At 33.9% G+C, this 17,356-nt stretch overlaps 1 protein-coding gene across 2 annotated transcripts in view; it reads left to right on the plus strand.

Moving 5' to 3' along the window:
* The first annotated feature begins 1,480 nt into the window (after positions 1-1,480).
* The window catches only part of MYPT-75D (Myosin phosphatase targeting subunit 75D), a 34,210-nt gene continuing 18,334 nt past the window's right edge, over positions 1,481-17,356 (plus strand). For both annotated transcript variants that reach the window (XM_053750382.1, XM_053750383.1), the window contains exons 1-4: positions 1,481-1,740; positions 2,323-2,417; positions 12,610-12,761; positions 16,735-17,183. In XM_053750382.1, the coding sequence (XP_053606357.1) occupies positions 2,338-2,417; positions 12,610-12,761; positions 16,735-17,183 (681 nt within the window). In that variant the 5' untranslated portion in view covers positions 1,481-1,740; positions 2,323-2,337. The remainder of the gene's footprint in view (positions 1,741-2,322; positions 2,418-12,609; positions 12,762-16,734; positions 17,184-17,356) is intronic.

Consider the following 17,356-nt stretch of genomic DNA (forward strand, 5'->3'; position numbering starts at 1 on the left):
AAAATATGGTCATATCGGAACGATTTATAGCGAAATAAAAGTCAAGAAAAGAAGGTAGAATTCAAGAAGTCAATAAAAGGAGGAAAATTCCGAGGTATAGTTCAAATTAGGCAACGCAGTTACCTACTTGTTTTAGTTATATATACAATCAACGATACCTACTCATGAAACCCTTTCATCATGTCTGAAGTACTTTAGATACCTATGACCTTTTTGATATGACCGTAATATTTATTGTTATATCATACTTATTTAGCTATAATTGTACCCACCTAGGAAGATCGTGTAAAAACTTCTATATTTAAATTAAACATTACTATTACATGCAAAAAAATTGTTTTATTGGGTATAGGTAAGTACCTACTAGGTATTATTTTCATTCAGTCTAACCCCATATGCAGAATGGCGTTTATAAGTTTCTATAAGTTAAAGTTAGTAAAATACCTACACTTTTTAACCGGCAACGTCAGAAGAAGAGAAGTTATAAGATTTTGATTTACCTATCTAGTTTCTTAATATTTGATAGGTAGGTACCTACCTAGAGAATTTAATCGAATGTGTAGAACAGCTGAACCAAACCCAAACAGCTGAACATACATTTTTCTAACATAGCTATATGTTAGAAAAATGTATGTTCAGCTGTTTGGAAACCTTCAGTTTTTTCTAGTGGGTTAGAGGATACCAGCAACTCCGGATTCCGGGGTTTCTTAAAAAAAATATTAAAAATAAAATTGATTAATAGTGACAGTGGTAACTGTCATGGGCACGTCACTTATCAATGTCAAGAGAGTTGTCATTTTGCCATTTCAAGAAGATTGCCAGTATAAAAAACAACATTTATGCTGTATTATCGATTCTGTTTAAACTAAATACGTTATCTGATTTTAATATCGATAATAAAGATGTTGCTATTCTATCAAGGAATTGTGTTACGAAATGAAAGACGAAACACACTTATACTGAGTATTGTAGTATATATTTATGATGAAAACTGACGTGAGAAATATACATAACAAATTAAAATTAGGGTCACCCACTTGTGATTTGATTATCAATGGAGATGTCTTACAACGTTCATGCAGTGTGAAATTTCAACTTTGTACCTCTGCATTACTGAAATGTTCTTGACTGATGTAGAGATAAACGGACAATGAAAATTAATGCTATAAAGGATAGATTTTTATATTTTAAGGTATGGAACCCTGAAAAGTAAGCAGACAGTAAGCTCCTTAATTTATTAGGAGAAATGGGAACCGAAAATTCCCAGATCCGAAAGAGAGATTTTATTCGTTCTACCTGTACACCATAAATTTCAACCACAGGATGTTCTAATACCTGTGATTTTAACCACAGATTTAAAAAAGTTCTCATATATGTAAATTCAACACAATCTTTATCTTAGATTTAATCGATTTAAATGTCAATAAGATCTTAATGTAATGTCACGACGAATAATTTATTGTCTATGGCAACACGGGATGTATCTGTGCCGCTAGTTCGGTTGTCGTCTTGGACTTCTTGTCTTGTGATTTTCTTTAAATTATTAATATTTTCATGAAACATAACGGAAAATGCTCTATAACTGTGAAACTTTATGTTAGATAGTTATATTATTAATTTACCTGTGTTGCATATGTGTACTTCTAAGTGCATCATGATTCGCTAGTGTTTATCATGTGTGGCAAAGGTATCAACACAAGAATGAAACATACTTTTGCTTTTTAAATAACTGGAATATTGGTAAGTTTTGTATAGATTCTACTTAACGAACTGTTAATATTGCAGTAATGTACTTAACATAGCCTGATTGGTTATAACTTGACCCATAAGTTAATTTAGCACGGAGGGACTGTTTGCCTTTCTAAATAGTGTCAGTTGTTTTTTTAAAATGTTTCGCCGAGGCAGGTATGGGTTTCTTAAGTTAGTAGATTTAGACGGTTTTTAGATGATATCATGTCCACTTTAAAGTTTTAGTCGCAATTTGACGTGTTAAAGTATTGATATATGCCTACCATCCATATCTTATCGGAGCTACTGATAGTTATCACTATCGCTCTTGAAATAATAGAAAATATTTTTTAAAAGTTCGTTTTATCTATGCATATAATGTTCGCAATGTTAGAAAATAAATAACTAAAAAGTTAGTCTATGTAAATTTTGAAGGCACTGTTTTAATTGAAAAGTACATGTGCATTCAGTAATGTATTTAATCTCTTTATGTTTTAAATCTAAACTCGACTACACAACAATAACCTAGTTTTTTTAAATAATCAATGATATATTAAATTTACTTTTCTAAATTATTTTTTTGTTATTCTTAAGGTGACACTATTGAAAATGGAACACTCAGATTTGGTAGCAGAAATGGCTCAGGTGGAGCATATGACCACCCAAGAGCGACTACATTTAGCTCGAAGGTAAGATTTTTTTGCATGTCTAATACTATACATAGAATATAGAAAAGATCCTGGAATTGAATTGTAAATATATGCAGCCAATGGTGTACCTTCAATTTTATAATTTGATTCTAAGTATCTCTCTCTTTTGGGTGTATTTCCAATAGAGTTTAGAAGTCCGAGTCCATGGTTCACTTTCCTACATTCATCCTACTTTCATCAATCCATGTTAATTTGATTCTACATAAATAGGTTATTGTTCTATGAGATTAAAAGAATTATCTGTAATATCCAAAATATTCCTGCATTTGTTTCATCTTATAGTAGTCCATAAGCATTACTCAGTGAAAGGATACCAAGTAATGCTAGGTAACTGATGGAGATACACATTTTGTTATCTCTCATTCTGTTTTTATGAAAAAATTAGAGAAAGTAGGTATCTATACACACATTCAAATTTTATTTTCATATTTCGTAGTCTACATAAATATTAAAGCAAAGACTTGAATGAAATGGCTTTTGTGCAAAAGATTACTGAACAAAATATTTGTTTAATATACAGACTATAGCCTTTATCTTGCTTGAATGTTAATAACTCGAGCTGCACACTTTAAAATGTAAATTAGAGGACACTGAGGAGTATGTCAGCTTAAAAAATTAACCTTAAAATTTTGAAGATTCGGCTGTGGACTTAGACTAGTCCTCTTTGGGAATGCTTTTGTTGTTCATAGCCATGTCAAGACTTTTTGTCCCTAAGTCGCCTTGTTTGACATCCATGGGATTGATGGAGAGATCCTAAAACTACCACGGTGCAACTAGAAAAGATATCTATGTGTATATGATACCTTACGATATAGGCTGGAGGCTATTTACTTAGACATTTGGTGAATTTATTCACTAAGGCCATAATAATTACAGTTTTATTAACACACTATAGTGGGAAGGATAGCCCATGAGGCATAATGTAGTCTCTAAACAGCACTTCAGACACCATACCCTCGCATTTATAGCACACATTATGTAATTATATGTAATGTTATTATATTACATTGTGAGTTAATAGTCCCACGGCCGTTGTGTTGGCAAATATAGTATTTGGCGAAAGTGCGTGAGAAAAACATCAATGCCCTCTTAAAACTTGTTCAAAAAATCTTTGTTTATTATGTACAATGTCATCTGGGTGCTTTAAACTTTATTGAATGCAGTCTAAAGTTCGTAAAAATTGCAAATCATGCATAATTATACTGAAAATAATTTATGCACATTAGGAATAAAGACACTAGTGTCTGTAGTCATAGTAACGTCCGTTAATGCTGACACTGGCGGCTAGTCAACTTTATTCAAATCGCTAAAAAGCATGACTTTTACTACTGTACTGACGCCATCTAATGGCTAATAGTCACACATTAACTAGTGAATAGTAAATCAATATACTGATTTCCTCACGTTGGTTTCGTTCATGGGAAGTGAATAGTGCTCCATGAAAACTATCTAACCCTATTCATCTTGGACTGAGACAAAAGGTAAACAAAAAAGAAACGAGAAATTAACAAGCCAAACATTTAAGTAAGCGACATGACTCCATAAAACAATAACAAAAAATTTAACATTAACAGAAAGTAAGAACAAAATTAACCAAGGAATAACGAGAAATAATGATTTTTTGTTCAAGGTTTATTTACCTTTTGTCTCAGTCCAAGATGAATAGGGTATAGTTAATGTGAGTAAAATTGATATAAACTAATTTGGCGAGTAAGAATCGAACCTATGACCTTTCGATTAAAGACGGTCTTAACCACGGGACCACTACCGCTTCAAAAATATGTGATCACTTTACGCATGAAAGCGCCTAAAGCATATTTTACTATTTCCCTAAAACTTTATGACAAAATTATGTGATGTACATAATAAACTTTTTCCAGTTTTGATACATTCTGCTCTTTTTTAACAGAAAATATAAAAACAAATCACACAAGCGTCTGTGTGATTTGTTTTTATATTTTCAATGTCCAAATCCGTTTCTCACGTGTGCGGACGAAATCAAACAACAAAAGAACAGCAAAAGTTGTACTACAAAACACATCGTAACGATTCAATTTTTTTTCCAATCCTGTCGTGTGTTTTACTTATTGACCCTAGGGACAAACAATGAAAGGCCAAAACTAATTGTTTCATAAATGTTTAATGCAAATTGGATGTTTGTTTACGTATTAACATGTCAATCTAGCAATTGCGCTTAATTACCGAGTACCTATGGGCGCTAAGTGGTTCGCTTAGAATATTACTGGATTAATTTTATTGAAGGCTAGAGAAGCTTGGTGGCGCAGTTGTTCACTAGCTCGGCTATAGTGGCAGTTAAGGAACTATCACAGCGGATGGGTGAACAAAAATTTATAAATTATCGCGACCTTTTTCGTGACTTGGAAAGTCGTTGTTAATTGTATTTTCAGTCGTCAAAACGTACTCATTAGCTATGGGCTTGTGTGATCATGGCCCATCCTCATCTCATCCTCCTTATCCATCTACAAGGCCCCAGCCAGTGGGGACAATATAATGTCTCAGGTGCACAGAGCAATAATTTTATATTTCTTATTATAATTTTAGAAAGGGAAAGGTTCCAATATACATACCTACACTAATAAACAACTTTTTACAAAACTGATATTTTTGCCCCATGTTTTTATTGTTATTAAAGGAATCTAGTTGCATTCAACGCATGAAAAAAAAAAACATATCCGTACAGTATACCGTTGAGGAGCCCTGGTTGCACTATCATAATAATGTATTGTCATGGAAATTGAAGCCACGAGGTGGAAAATTTCATCTCTGTAGCACGAGCGGAAATAGGTGAAATTTAAAATAGGTGAATTTTATTACAGACAAACAAATATACAAACAACGGGACAGGTAAAACTAAATAAAAGCTCGTCAAAATAAATAACGACTGAACAGAATAAAGACAATTTATCGGAACCCTAAAAACCTATCTACAATTATCCATTTCTGAAAATCTATTCTTTTCTGAGTTTATATCGCGTTCAGTTCAGATAGACGCTGCCAGGAAATTATTAAATTAAAATATTGATAAAATAAATGTATCCACTCATATCTGGTACGTAAATATCAATCCATCACCGGTATAATACCATCACAGGTAGATAATTAGCTACGTAAAATTTGTTTTTTGATTAGCTACTATCGATCTTATGAATCAAAATGTTTTCTTATATTTTGATTCATAAAAAGGATTTATTTAGCGACCTAGGTATTTTAACTACAATTTTAAAATATAATATTTGATGTTAATCGTCATGAATGTTTTTTTTGTAATAACTTAATTGTCTAAAATTTAATTTTATAAGTGGTTCGTGATAAAAATCTGTGATTGGTGATATTGAACATGTGCTTCTGATGTGTTGAAATAAACTAACAGATAGATTACTTATCAGAATCAGATTGTAGCCATAGTAAAAAGATAACGTTAAAATTATAGATTTACGTGGAATCAATGAGTTGATTAAAACGATTGTATTTTATGTTTTCTCTTTTTCTAGTATAGTAGAATTCATTATCTCAAGCTCCTCAAAGTTTCTGAAGGCACATTATAGACTGTTATTAGTCCAGGCCATATATGGGTATATAAATTATATTGGGCATAAGAATCAGTATTTATTCTTTATTTAACTTTATTTAAAAAAACATGTAAAGGCGGATTTAAAGCATCAGGTTTTTTCTACCAGTCAACTCAAGTCAGTTCAATACCCTTATTTGGATCTGAGGAAATACTTGAAGGAAACGCATCTCTAAATACTTGAAGAAAACACATCTCTAGTCCTCGTCTAGCTTTAGACTATTGCCCATATGGTGGATCAATGTCTCATCGCTTGTATGTTTTGTATAACACTGTGTCTAACACTGAACTTCAAATCCACATGCAGACAGTGTTATGGTTGTCAGTGTTGTGTTTATTTTTCTTAAGTTCCTTAAATCATTAAACCGGAAAATCGTGAGCTAGTCATTTCATTCATTTCATAATTTATATGGTCTATGGCCTGAACTGAAATTAATTATTGGATTCGCTGCATGCGGTTTTTTTCAATTGCAAGTTAAACGTTCACGCAGCAGTGAGCTCGTAACGGATATGTTAACAAGTGTCGATAGCATAGTACATGTTCATTATGTGTTAGTTGAATAAATTAGGCATATTAGTACCTAATTAAAATTTATTAATAGTCACATAACATACGTATCATCGAGCAAAAGTGCATTAAAATTAAAAATTATTATATTCGATGCTCAATCTCCATTTTTTTAAGGTCTTCGAGTTGTGATGGTCTCCGTCAATTTCCATTTCCCTTCGTAACTCGTGTGACATCACTCAACTCTGACAACCACCCGTAACTGGTATTCTGGTCTTCCTTCTTTTATTTCTAAATTTAGTTTAAATCTTTTTAGGCATCGTATGTAGTTTCAGCATGTATGTTTGCTTCTCTATTATTGTACGAGCTTCTTTCTTAGCGCGCGACTTCGCACGCGCTTAAAAATACCGCTTTCTCCCGTTCTCTATGGAATTTCGCAATATCCTCTCTTAGAGCTTCCCTACGCTCCCCAAGGAACCTACATACCGAATTTCAGGTTTCTGCGTTCAGTAATTTAGTACTGTGTGTTAAGTGTCTGTCAGCTGTCAGCAGAAAGATATTAAATATACTGACGATTGTGTGGCTAACAAAATACGAATTCTGTTTTAGTACGTACCTATCCGATTAGGGCCAAATGACTCGTTCGAATCCTGTCGAGGATAACGCAAGGCGTGTATAAGACAGGTCTTAAACGCGTGATGCAATATCAATTACGTCATAGTTTATTATATGAGAGTAACTTCTACCCGGATAACGGATGCTGTGTTTTAAATATTTCTGATCGACGGTTTGATCTCAAACGTAACATGTTCGATTTTAACCCAAGCATTTTTATTTTTTTTATTTTGTTTGATTTTGTGCTTATGCTTATAATTTCACTTGGGGCTTTGTTTTTTCATATTGCGATCCCGTGTGACTTTCTAAACAAAACAAACAAATTGGAATCTCATAATGTGTGCTTGCATAACTGATCAATGTATTTATGATAGTCCGGAGTATCTCTTAAATTAGGGTAAAATGTTATTGTAGGTCCAATATTTGTCCATTGTTATAAATTGTATCAAAAGCCAGGTGGTGATCGCGTGAAAGAGCAATAAATATCTTCATGTAGGATAGGATAAAATATATGCTATACATAGTATCCAATGCATATATTATGATCATGAAGTACAATAAGAGTTTATGATATTTTTAGAAACAACGGTTGCGATAAGATAGCCTTTGATAAGTGTTTTATTATTGAGATGAAAATACGGTACGATAAATTTACTCAACCTGAAAAAGGCATTGGAGCGAAAATAACTGGCCTATGCTTTGTTGTGCTCTAATACGGTGGCGCCGTTGTGGTAATCTCATAATTTGAAAACCTACATGGCTTGGATTAAAACAATAAGTATTCAAGGTTTACCGGAACGTATGGAACACAGCATATTAAGATGTCGACTTTGTATATAGTTGATATAATTTTGTTTTATGAAATGTTGTACGGATGTATATTGCATCTCCTAGAATTATTTGTTTCAAAATACTTATGCTGGTATACAACTCTTTGAGCGGCTGGACACGAATTAAGATCCCATTATGTTTTAACTTAAAACATAATATAAAACGGACTTTTGCCGGCAGTTATGCCTTAAAACTTTTATGGCATAACTGCCGGCAAAAGTCCGTTGTATGTAATAAATGATGATACCAACAGAAATGCCTAATTTAATTCACCTGTTACATAATATCTAGCGGAGCCATTTCTTAGCAATGTCAAACTAGTTTCCATAAGTGTCCACGCCGTGTCCAACTTGTGATTGTTTACGTAGATGTCATTAGTCTTCACTGCAGCCTACTGACCTACTGGACTTAAACGCTAAATATCAAGCATCGGCCTCGGTAGCAGCGAGTGTGGTCGGCCCTAGGCGGTGGACAAGCCCTAGATTTTTAGTGCAGTTCCGGTTTTATAAATATCCGCTAGTTTAGTACTTACAAGTCGTAATTATTGTCTTTTTTATCTACGTCTGGACTTAGGGCTTCCACAGGATCGCTATTTTATGTGATTTTAGATAAAGTTCTCTAAAATTCTTCGCATACTTGACCTGCGGGTCGTTCATTTCTTATCGGCTATTCGGTTAATTCAATTTACATAAAATATTCTAATCAATAAATAAAATAATAAGAACGTCAATGAATTCCATAACAGCTGAAGTAACTTATAAAAGCGCCGAAGAGATTTTGTGACAATGTGACCATACATTCATACAAAATTATTTCTTTTGAACTGTTATGAAATAAATTATACTACATATTTCTTATTTATTTATTGTTTGTACTCAGCGTAATCAAGAGTCTCAATTCAATGGTTGCTGGAAATTGCAGTGCAAGTTGTAAAAATGTTGCAAACTGCAACTGTTATAACTCCGCTCGCAATGTACATTATGAAATAATAATAAGCTTTCGGTAGGTTCCTACGTAAAATGAAACCTTGTTTTCACTTATTGCCATTGCATGACATTTGGCCGTTAAGAAAAAACAAAATTAACCCATTGGGAACGTGAAACAAATTGCGGAAATTATGGCCAATATGGCTTTCTAGTAATTCGTTACAACTTCCTATAGCAGTATTGGAACGTTGCTATTGAAACGATCGAAGATAGTATGTTTTACTGGGATGTTTTGTCCATTCATGCTTTTCATTTCATCCAGCTTTTGCAAGGCAAATTGCCCTCTCATCTCTGGGAATGACAAAAGCTTCTAGTGTTACAAACTTGCACCACCAGAGAGAGAGAGAGAGAGAGATAGATGGAATTTCTAAAATTCTTTTTTTAGTGCTCACTTACGTTGTAGTTAGAACCTCTTTGCAAAATTTCAACATTCTACTCTGAGCGTTCAGATCATCGAGTTCAGATTCAATTTGGTCCCAAAAATTCCGACTTAAACACAAAATATTTAAACTACCATGTGGTACCTAAATAAATAAATGAAAAAAATAGGTTCGCAGAGCAATCGCTAACAGTATTTTTATTTTAAACTCGGAAATGCAGTTCCGATAAGAGGAAATACCTGCTCTGCATTATAAACATCTCGACACTTGTTTGAAAGTCGGACATGAAATCGCTGCGACAACTAGACCTTCCATTTTTTATGAAACTAGATAGTGCATTTGTTATTCTATTCTGCTTTTACAGTCTCCTCATCTTATTTGTTGTTACTGTACATTTTTACTTATTAGTTAGTAACGGGTACTGTGGTCAACTGTACAAAGCCTAGGCTCCTCATTGTAATACGACACGAGACGTGTGCAAAACTTCGATTAGTCTCACAGCCTGTTGTGTCAATAGATTCCACCATCGACTAGATAAAGGATCCAGTTTCATTGGAGTGTGGGTACCAGCTGGGTACACATTCAGCGATGTCATAGCTCACGTCATAGGCCGGTGCACACGGACTGGGCAACGCCTTGAGTTCGTTTCCTAGCTATTGTAGTCTGATACTCTGTCGAAAAATATGTCTCATTAGATATTGCACTATTCCGTTAATGTACTCGTACATGTATTGTCGCTATTGTTGTTTATCAGTTGCCTAGGCTATGTCCCTTAGTTGCCTCGTATGATACACACTAAAGAAAGAACCTCACAATACATTGAGCCTTTAATTGCCTTTCCCACTGCTGAGCATCTAGGTATTTCTCCTGGTACTCTCCAAAAACCGTACTAAAATATAAATGATAAAGGCAATATGATTGCAGTTGGTTTCTCCGTTGGTGCATGTTCAGACAAAATTGTCGCGTCATGTATTTATCTCAAAGTAGTTAATGGCAGAAACTCAAACTCAAATACACTGTTGTATTTTTGTGGCAATTGCATTTCGCCGTCTGTTCTGAACCAAGCTTCCAGTCTGAAATAGAGTGAGAGAGACATGACGGTTGCCAATTGGCCCGCTGGCTTTACCCCGAATTAATTTCCGATGTTCACGAATATACATTTTTGGACATTCCTTTTCAGCTTTGGGCGCTTGGTATGCCTGTATAATTGTATTTATGGAAACAAGTAGTTGATATGAATAGCCACTATTTCTATGAGCATTGTTGGTTTGATGTTTTGTTATGAGAAAGTAATACCCAACACCAAAATTTGGAACTATGAACTATAGGACAATGGAATATCCAATTGGTAAATAAACTAGAAAAATTGTAATTCTTAGCGTTATAATAGTGTTGTACTATGATTTGATTTATCGTTAGGTCAACAGTACCCTACCTTCATAAGCACTTGAACCAACTTGAACTCTATTGTTGTTGCAATAACGCGTGTGTGCAATTTCTTATAATTTAGCCATGATTTAGTTAATGGATATCACGTGGATGTGTGCGCGTAGGCGGTATGTTTACAATGTCAACCTATAAATCATTCGAGTCTTGAATTGGTAATCATAAATATTGCGTTGGATATCCTCATGGTATATATACCATTTTTTCAATATATATATATAAACTATATATATATATATATATATATATATATATATATATAGTTTATATATATATATTGAAAAAATGGTAAGCACTTCTGGCATAATAGGGAGATGAGTTTCTTTCGGCATTCTTCTCAGCAGTGGTCGTTCCGAAATGCTAGTAGTTTGTAGCTTTGGTAAACATCATTTAATTTAGAATATGACGTGAAATAGTGCCTGTGAAGGCCTAATTTCTGAATAAATGATTTGATTTTGATTTATTAAATATTTGATAAATATGAATGTTCTACATTTTTACTTATCCTGGATATATAAGTCCTTATCAACCAAAGTATATTTGTCTTGCTGTTTTACCTACGTCAGAAGTAATTTACAATTCACACGATATAATTTAATATTAATGTATGTCTAAATCATAACATAACAATAAGTGCTAATGGAATATACAAAAATTTTACGTAAATGGTCAGTTCATTGAAGTTACGTATTTTATTATCATATCTACACTGCGCATGAGTCATTGCTCTTAGACGTTTATTTTCAGACCACTTCTAATTTCCCAACTTTCAGAAATGTTTGATCAGTGTTTAGCTTATCTATATTTAAGAGTTTATATATATATAAAATGATCTAAACGCAACAATAGCTACTATATCTCTGACAAGATACAAATAAAATAAAATAGATTTATTACATCGGTCTGCCCTAAAAATGGAACGTTTGTTTAAGTAAGCATAATGCATGGTATCTGTACGTTTTCATAAACATTAAACATATCAATTCCTTTATTGAGACAAACAAATTGATTACATTCAATTTGTGCAACTCTTTGGATGTGTATTCATTGTGTCGTGTTGTTTCGCGGTAGCACATTCATTCTGCCAATCGCCCCGAAATCAGTGTAACGATAAATTATCATCACAATTGTCATTACGTACACTGTATATTAATTATCATTGTACCTGCGTCATTAGTGTGAGAGTTTTCATATCTTTCAACTGTGATATCATTTTGCTTTACGGAATGAAATAGTACTTTCTGGTCGGAAAAGAACTTTTCTGTGCCTGATTTCCCTCGGGCTGTATGTGTGAAAATTGCGTTGAAATTTGATAACTTTCATGTCTCTCTGAAGTATTTCATAATTTTGACGATATCTGTTGAATATTTAAGTTGCGCATGGTATTTTTTGGCGAGTTGATATGGCCTGTTGTAATGCCACGTTTTTCTTTCTTTTCGAGTGTGTTAGTCGCTAAAGCGACTACAAATAACCAATATTTGCTTCCCTCAAGGCCATCACTTTAATTGTTAATCAAAAATTTACATATTGAAACTACACTACATCTTTCACCATTGATTTAAGTAGTCTCTACTTTGTAGTCTTTACTGCAGTTTATAATATACCATAGAAACTACATAAATTATTTATCCACAAATATGTACGGTCGACACAAAAATCATTGCAAATTCGCCACTATTACTGCGGAATAAAAGTTTATACGTAGCTTGAAACTATTTTAAATTTACAAACAACCAATATGTTTGTTTACATTGCGAATCTTAACAACTTGCGTAAACAATAACACGAGTGTAATACATAACTCGTCACTTTGCAGGCGGCGTATGAACCAGCTGAAGCTGTGGCAGCAGAGGGAGAAAGAGTGGGCGAGATCGCGGCCGAGAAGGGAGAAGTGTAACAAACGGAATATATTCTTTAATGACAGCGTGATGTTGCTCGAGGCTGCAGCTAGGAACGATATCGATGAAGGTGAGCGAGCAAGTAATTAGATGTTCAAGGGGTCCTACCAACAAAAATAAAACGCGTAGCACGTCTTTGCATCCTCACGTTTCCTATTTTTTTACACAATGCGTACACGATATGGGAAAAACAGAGTATGTGGACGTTAATAACATGCTACTTGTTTGTAAGTTTCGTGGTAGGCCTTCAGATGATTTGCGCAATGATCAAAATGATTGACGATGCAGTATCATGTCTTTATTCCTTACGGTGAAGACTTAAACTAAGAAGAAGAATTAAACTAAGACCATGATTAAATGAGAGAGAGTTAATAATCTCAATCGTACACATAGTATAAAATATTCCAATCGCTACCTCTTCTGGTCGTTCACATTACATTTCTATGAAACGACCTACATCGATTTGCAGGTTTAATAACCTTCATAACATATTTGCATCACAACAACATGGAATTCAATAGATACCTATGTATACTATGCGCTCGTCATTGAAATCTATTTACATGTACATACAATTAAGCATAAATGTACATTGAATTAAGTTTAATATGCCGTGCTAAATTTCTATTCATGATATTCAATTTCTGATATTTCAATATCAGATAATTATTTGACAATGTTATCCGATTCACAAATGGATTCAAAATTTCAGACGGCGCCGCGTCAAGTGTGTCAAATAATACCTTGCAACAGACATATACGTGACACGAAATAAAGCTTGTCAAAAAAATAACCCATTTTAATTACTCTTGAGAAAATATTCAACATTTTATTCGCCGGGGCCGTAAAATTGCAATAACCCAAAACACGCGTAGTAATCTTAAGAAAAAACCCAAGATAGACTCGCGCCGCGATCGTCTGAGAATCACCGAACACAACACAACGCGAGTGTCTAGAACATTTTTTCCCACACACGTCTAAGCGTACCCTGTTGCATAATTGTCTATATATACTAAAAAATAAACGATTAAATTTTGTTGATTCGGTCGTTATTTTACAGCCGGCTTCCTGTTCTGCCTATCAAGATTATTGATGTCAATGTTTTTTATCTGTTAGTATCATCGTACGATATTTATGGAAAAATATGATAGAGAAAAAAAAAATATATATATATATATAGAGGAATGGTATGATTTGTGGCGCGAGTCTGTCTGGGGCATCAGACTCACTTTCTACTAGGCGGGCTGGCGTTTAACGCAAATTAACATCTTATTGTTTCAACTGCGCGTGAAGAAATTAACGCGTACTATTGAAATGTGAGAGCCTAAATGTTTCACTGACAACAAAAGTTGTTTTAAAATAAGTCAATAGACTTGATTGAAATGGCTTTAATAATTCTCTCTCAAAGATTTACACAAAAGTGATAAAAGCATGGTCCATGTGTGTCTGATTCGTGCGGTTTCTGGGTCTTGTCTGTCTACGGACAACGAAATGGTGATCTTATAAGAGTTCCGTTCCGTTATTATTTTTACCTTTCAATTAAAGGAATCCTAAAATGAGGTCGCATCGAGGCATAAAGTTATCACGTTATTAAAAATAAAAAAATAAACAGCATATTTTTTCAGTGCGTTTTATTCTAAAACATATTTTATCTGCAGTCTGCAATTGTGTTTTACGGGGTCAATATTCTATTATCCTTTTTCTATCTCGATAAGAAACGTCTCAAACGTTTAGCTATCCTGTTTATTTTTACAGATAAGGTCATCTCGTAAAAATCCTGCCATATTTTGTGATAAAAAAGATAAGACCCGACTGCATTGTCCTCTGCAGCCGCGCGACTCTAATACATATTTCCATACTTTACAATATAAGAAATGAGATGGAAATGGTGAAATTTAGTATGGATTTAAAGCAAGGCCCCGTTGTGGGGGTTGAAAGATTGAAAAACTGGTTCTTTTTAATGCGAGTGGAGCCGCGGGCAACAATTAGTTTAGTAATAATCGTAAAACTGCACAAATTACGAACGACATTTATAGGCCAGAGGTTGCGGTGTAAATATTTTGTTACGCTCAGATGTATTAACTTTGTTATTCATACCTCGCCAAGTTATGCTTGTGTATCAGATTGTCATGAGCTCCTAATCTTTTGTTTATTATAAAGCCTTATCTAACTGGGATTTTGAGATATCTCAGGAACGGATTATTAAATATTATAGAAATTATAGATTAGTATAATTAGTATAATGTTTCCTCATTGTACTTCACTAGATTTGAAATAATATTTCGGATATTTTTTGTATGACTTATATATTTGAGTGAACTAATAAACACATTTTAATTTCCGATTTATTCTTGTTCTTGTTCTTAAAAGGATAGTAACTTCGTTGGCAACAAAACCACATATTTTACTTGTTGACGATAATATTATGCATATATGAAGAACATTACTTGTCTGTATGATTGTACTAATCCACTCGATGTATTTTCAGAATGCTAAGTAGATATCTCACGTTTGCACTTTCATTTATTGGTATGGTAATAATTGCCGCATAAAGTGATAATACAATTTGTAGCACAATCTCAATATCACGACCGAAGAGTGGCGGAAATAACATGTTAATTTTATATGTCATATCTATGTGGGTTTAAAAATATCCAGAAAATAGAAAAATACATATGTATTGTCTTCTTCCCAAATAAGAAAAAAAGGGATCGGACATTTCGTGGGCAAATAGGGAAATAACACAGCTAGATATATTTAGCATCTATATTTCAAATTGCAACGAAATCTTTAGTCGTTCTGAGAATGCGAGTACAAATTTTATACGAATATTATCATTTAATAGTATTGAATATTGTCATAAATTGTGCCAAGTTTTCTAGTATCCTATCGCTTATGAAAATAATCCTCAGTTTATAGCCCTTTCACTTGATTAACTTTTACTATCTGCGCGGCTTGAAAAGCAACTGGCACCAGGGGGTGTTTGTGCCCGGGGCAAAAACGCTTATGCCTAATTCATGCCCGAGCGTAAACTCATTTCTGGCTGCTATATTTTGCTCTCAGACCAGCAATGGAAGGCTAGACGAAATCAAGAAAATAATGGACTGGTAATGATGCCGGCCCCACACTATGGGCAAGCAAAATTTTGCGGTTTCAACGTATATTGCTGGTTTTTCCTTGCAGTAAATAAAACCTCTTATACAAACAATACAATATTCATACATGTTCTTGCATGCTTGTGAGTTCTGCGATAGAGTGAGGATGTAGTAGTTTGGTCGATACACAATACGACATTAAAATTCCTTTATGCAAATGGGGACATTAGCAAATATCCATGTATCTAAAATAAGTGATGCCATATGAGTCAGAAATATTAAAATGAATTGAGTAATATATTTTTGTTTTGTATCTAACTTCTAACTATTAAATAAATCTAGTAACATAAGCTTTAACTACTATATTCATATTATTTACTGTTGCAATTTACTACTGATTATTTATAATAATTAAATTTTATTGGTGCGCATTAAAATACTTTCAAAATTAGTAAAGTATATAAAATGCTATTGATACATCGCGAAATTGTAATAAAAACAAATAATACCTGTGTTTAAACTCTCGCTGTACTTTGCACTTTGTTCATTTATTGTGAAGTCACTGCGCTAACAGTCGTCCAAAGTGAGCAGTGAGCCAAAGGTACATATTATCAAAAATACAGGTAATTAAAACGCACACGCACGCACATATAAAACATCATAAAATACGTAAACATCTTTACGGTTGGCTGTGCTTCATTAACTGATGTTTGAAACACGTTTTAAGAAAAATCGAAACAAATTTTGCTCATTCTTTTTGAGACTATTTACAATCAAAGGAAAATTTTGACAGGTATTGAAATTTAAGTATGTATCGCATGCCCCATGTAACCCAACATGGAACTTTATACGACGGTAATAGAGGTGAATTTGCAATGACTGTACCGTTATCTGTGACTAAATCATCCTAAATAAATAAATCTAAAATTTAATTGTAATTGTTTTCAGTGCGCCGACTGCTTGCAAGAGGCGTGACTCCCGACGCTACCAACGAAGATGGACTCACAGCCCTTCACCAATGCTGCATAGACAACAACGAAGCTATGATGCGGCTACTCCTAGACCACGGCGCCAACGTCAACGCAGAAGACAGCGAAAAATGGACTCCTCTACACGCGGCAGCCACTTGCGGAAACTTAAATCTAGTGAAAATATTAATACAAAGAGGTGCTAACTTACTAGCTGTGAACGGAGACGGGAATATGCCATACGATATATGTGAAGAGGAGAGTACGTTAGATGCAATAGAGAGTGAAATGGCCGCGAGGGGCGTAACGCAAAGGCTGATAGATGAGACGCGGGCGGCTACGGAGATGAAAATGTTGCTGGATGTAGCGGAAATGGTTAAAGAGGGAATGGATTTGGACGAGCCGAGGGATAACCAGGGTGCTACTTTAGTGAGTTTTAATATATTCTTCTCTTTTGCTGTTTTTATCGATTGTCTATCGATATCGAGATAAAAAAAAAGTTTACAAAGATATAAATTGTTAATAAAGAAGTAGAAAATAATAGTTAATAAAGGATATAACTTCAATTCAGTACAAACAAACCTTCGTTCTTTGTACGGGTT

The sequence above is a fragment of the Plodia interpunctella genome, chromosome 10 (genome assembly GCF_027563975.2).
Source record: "Plodia interpunctella isolate USDA-ARS_2022_Savannah chromosome 10, ilPloInte3.2, whole genome shotgun sequence".
Lineage (NCBI taxonomy): Eukaryota > Metazoa > Arthropoda > Insecta > Lepidoptera > Pyralidae > Plodia > Plodia interpunctella.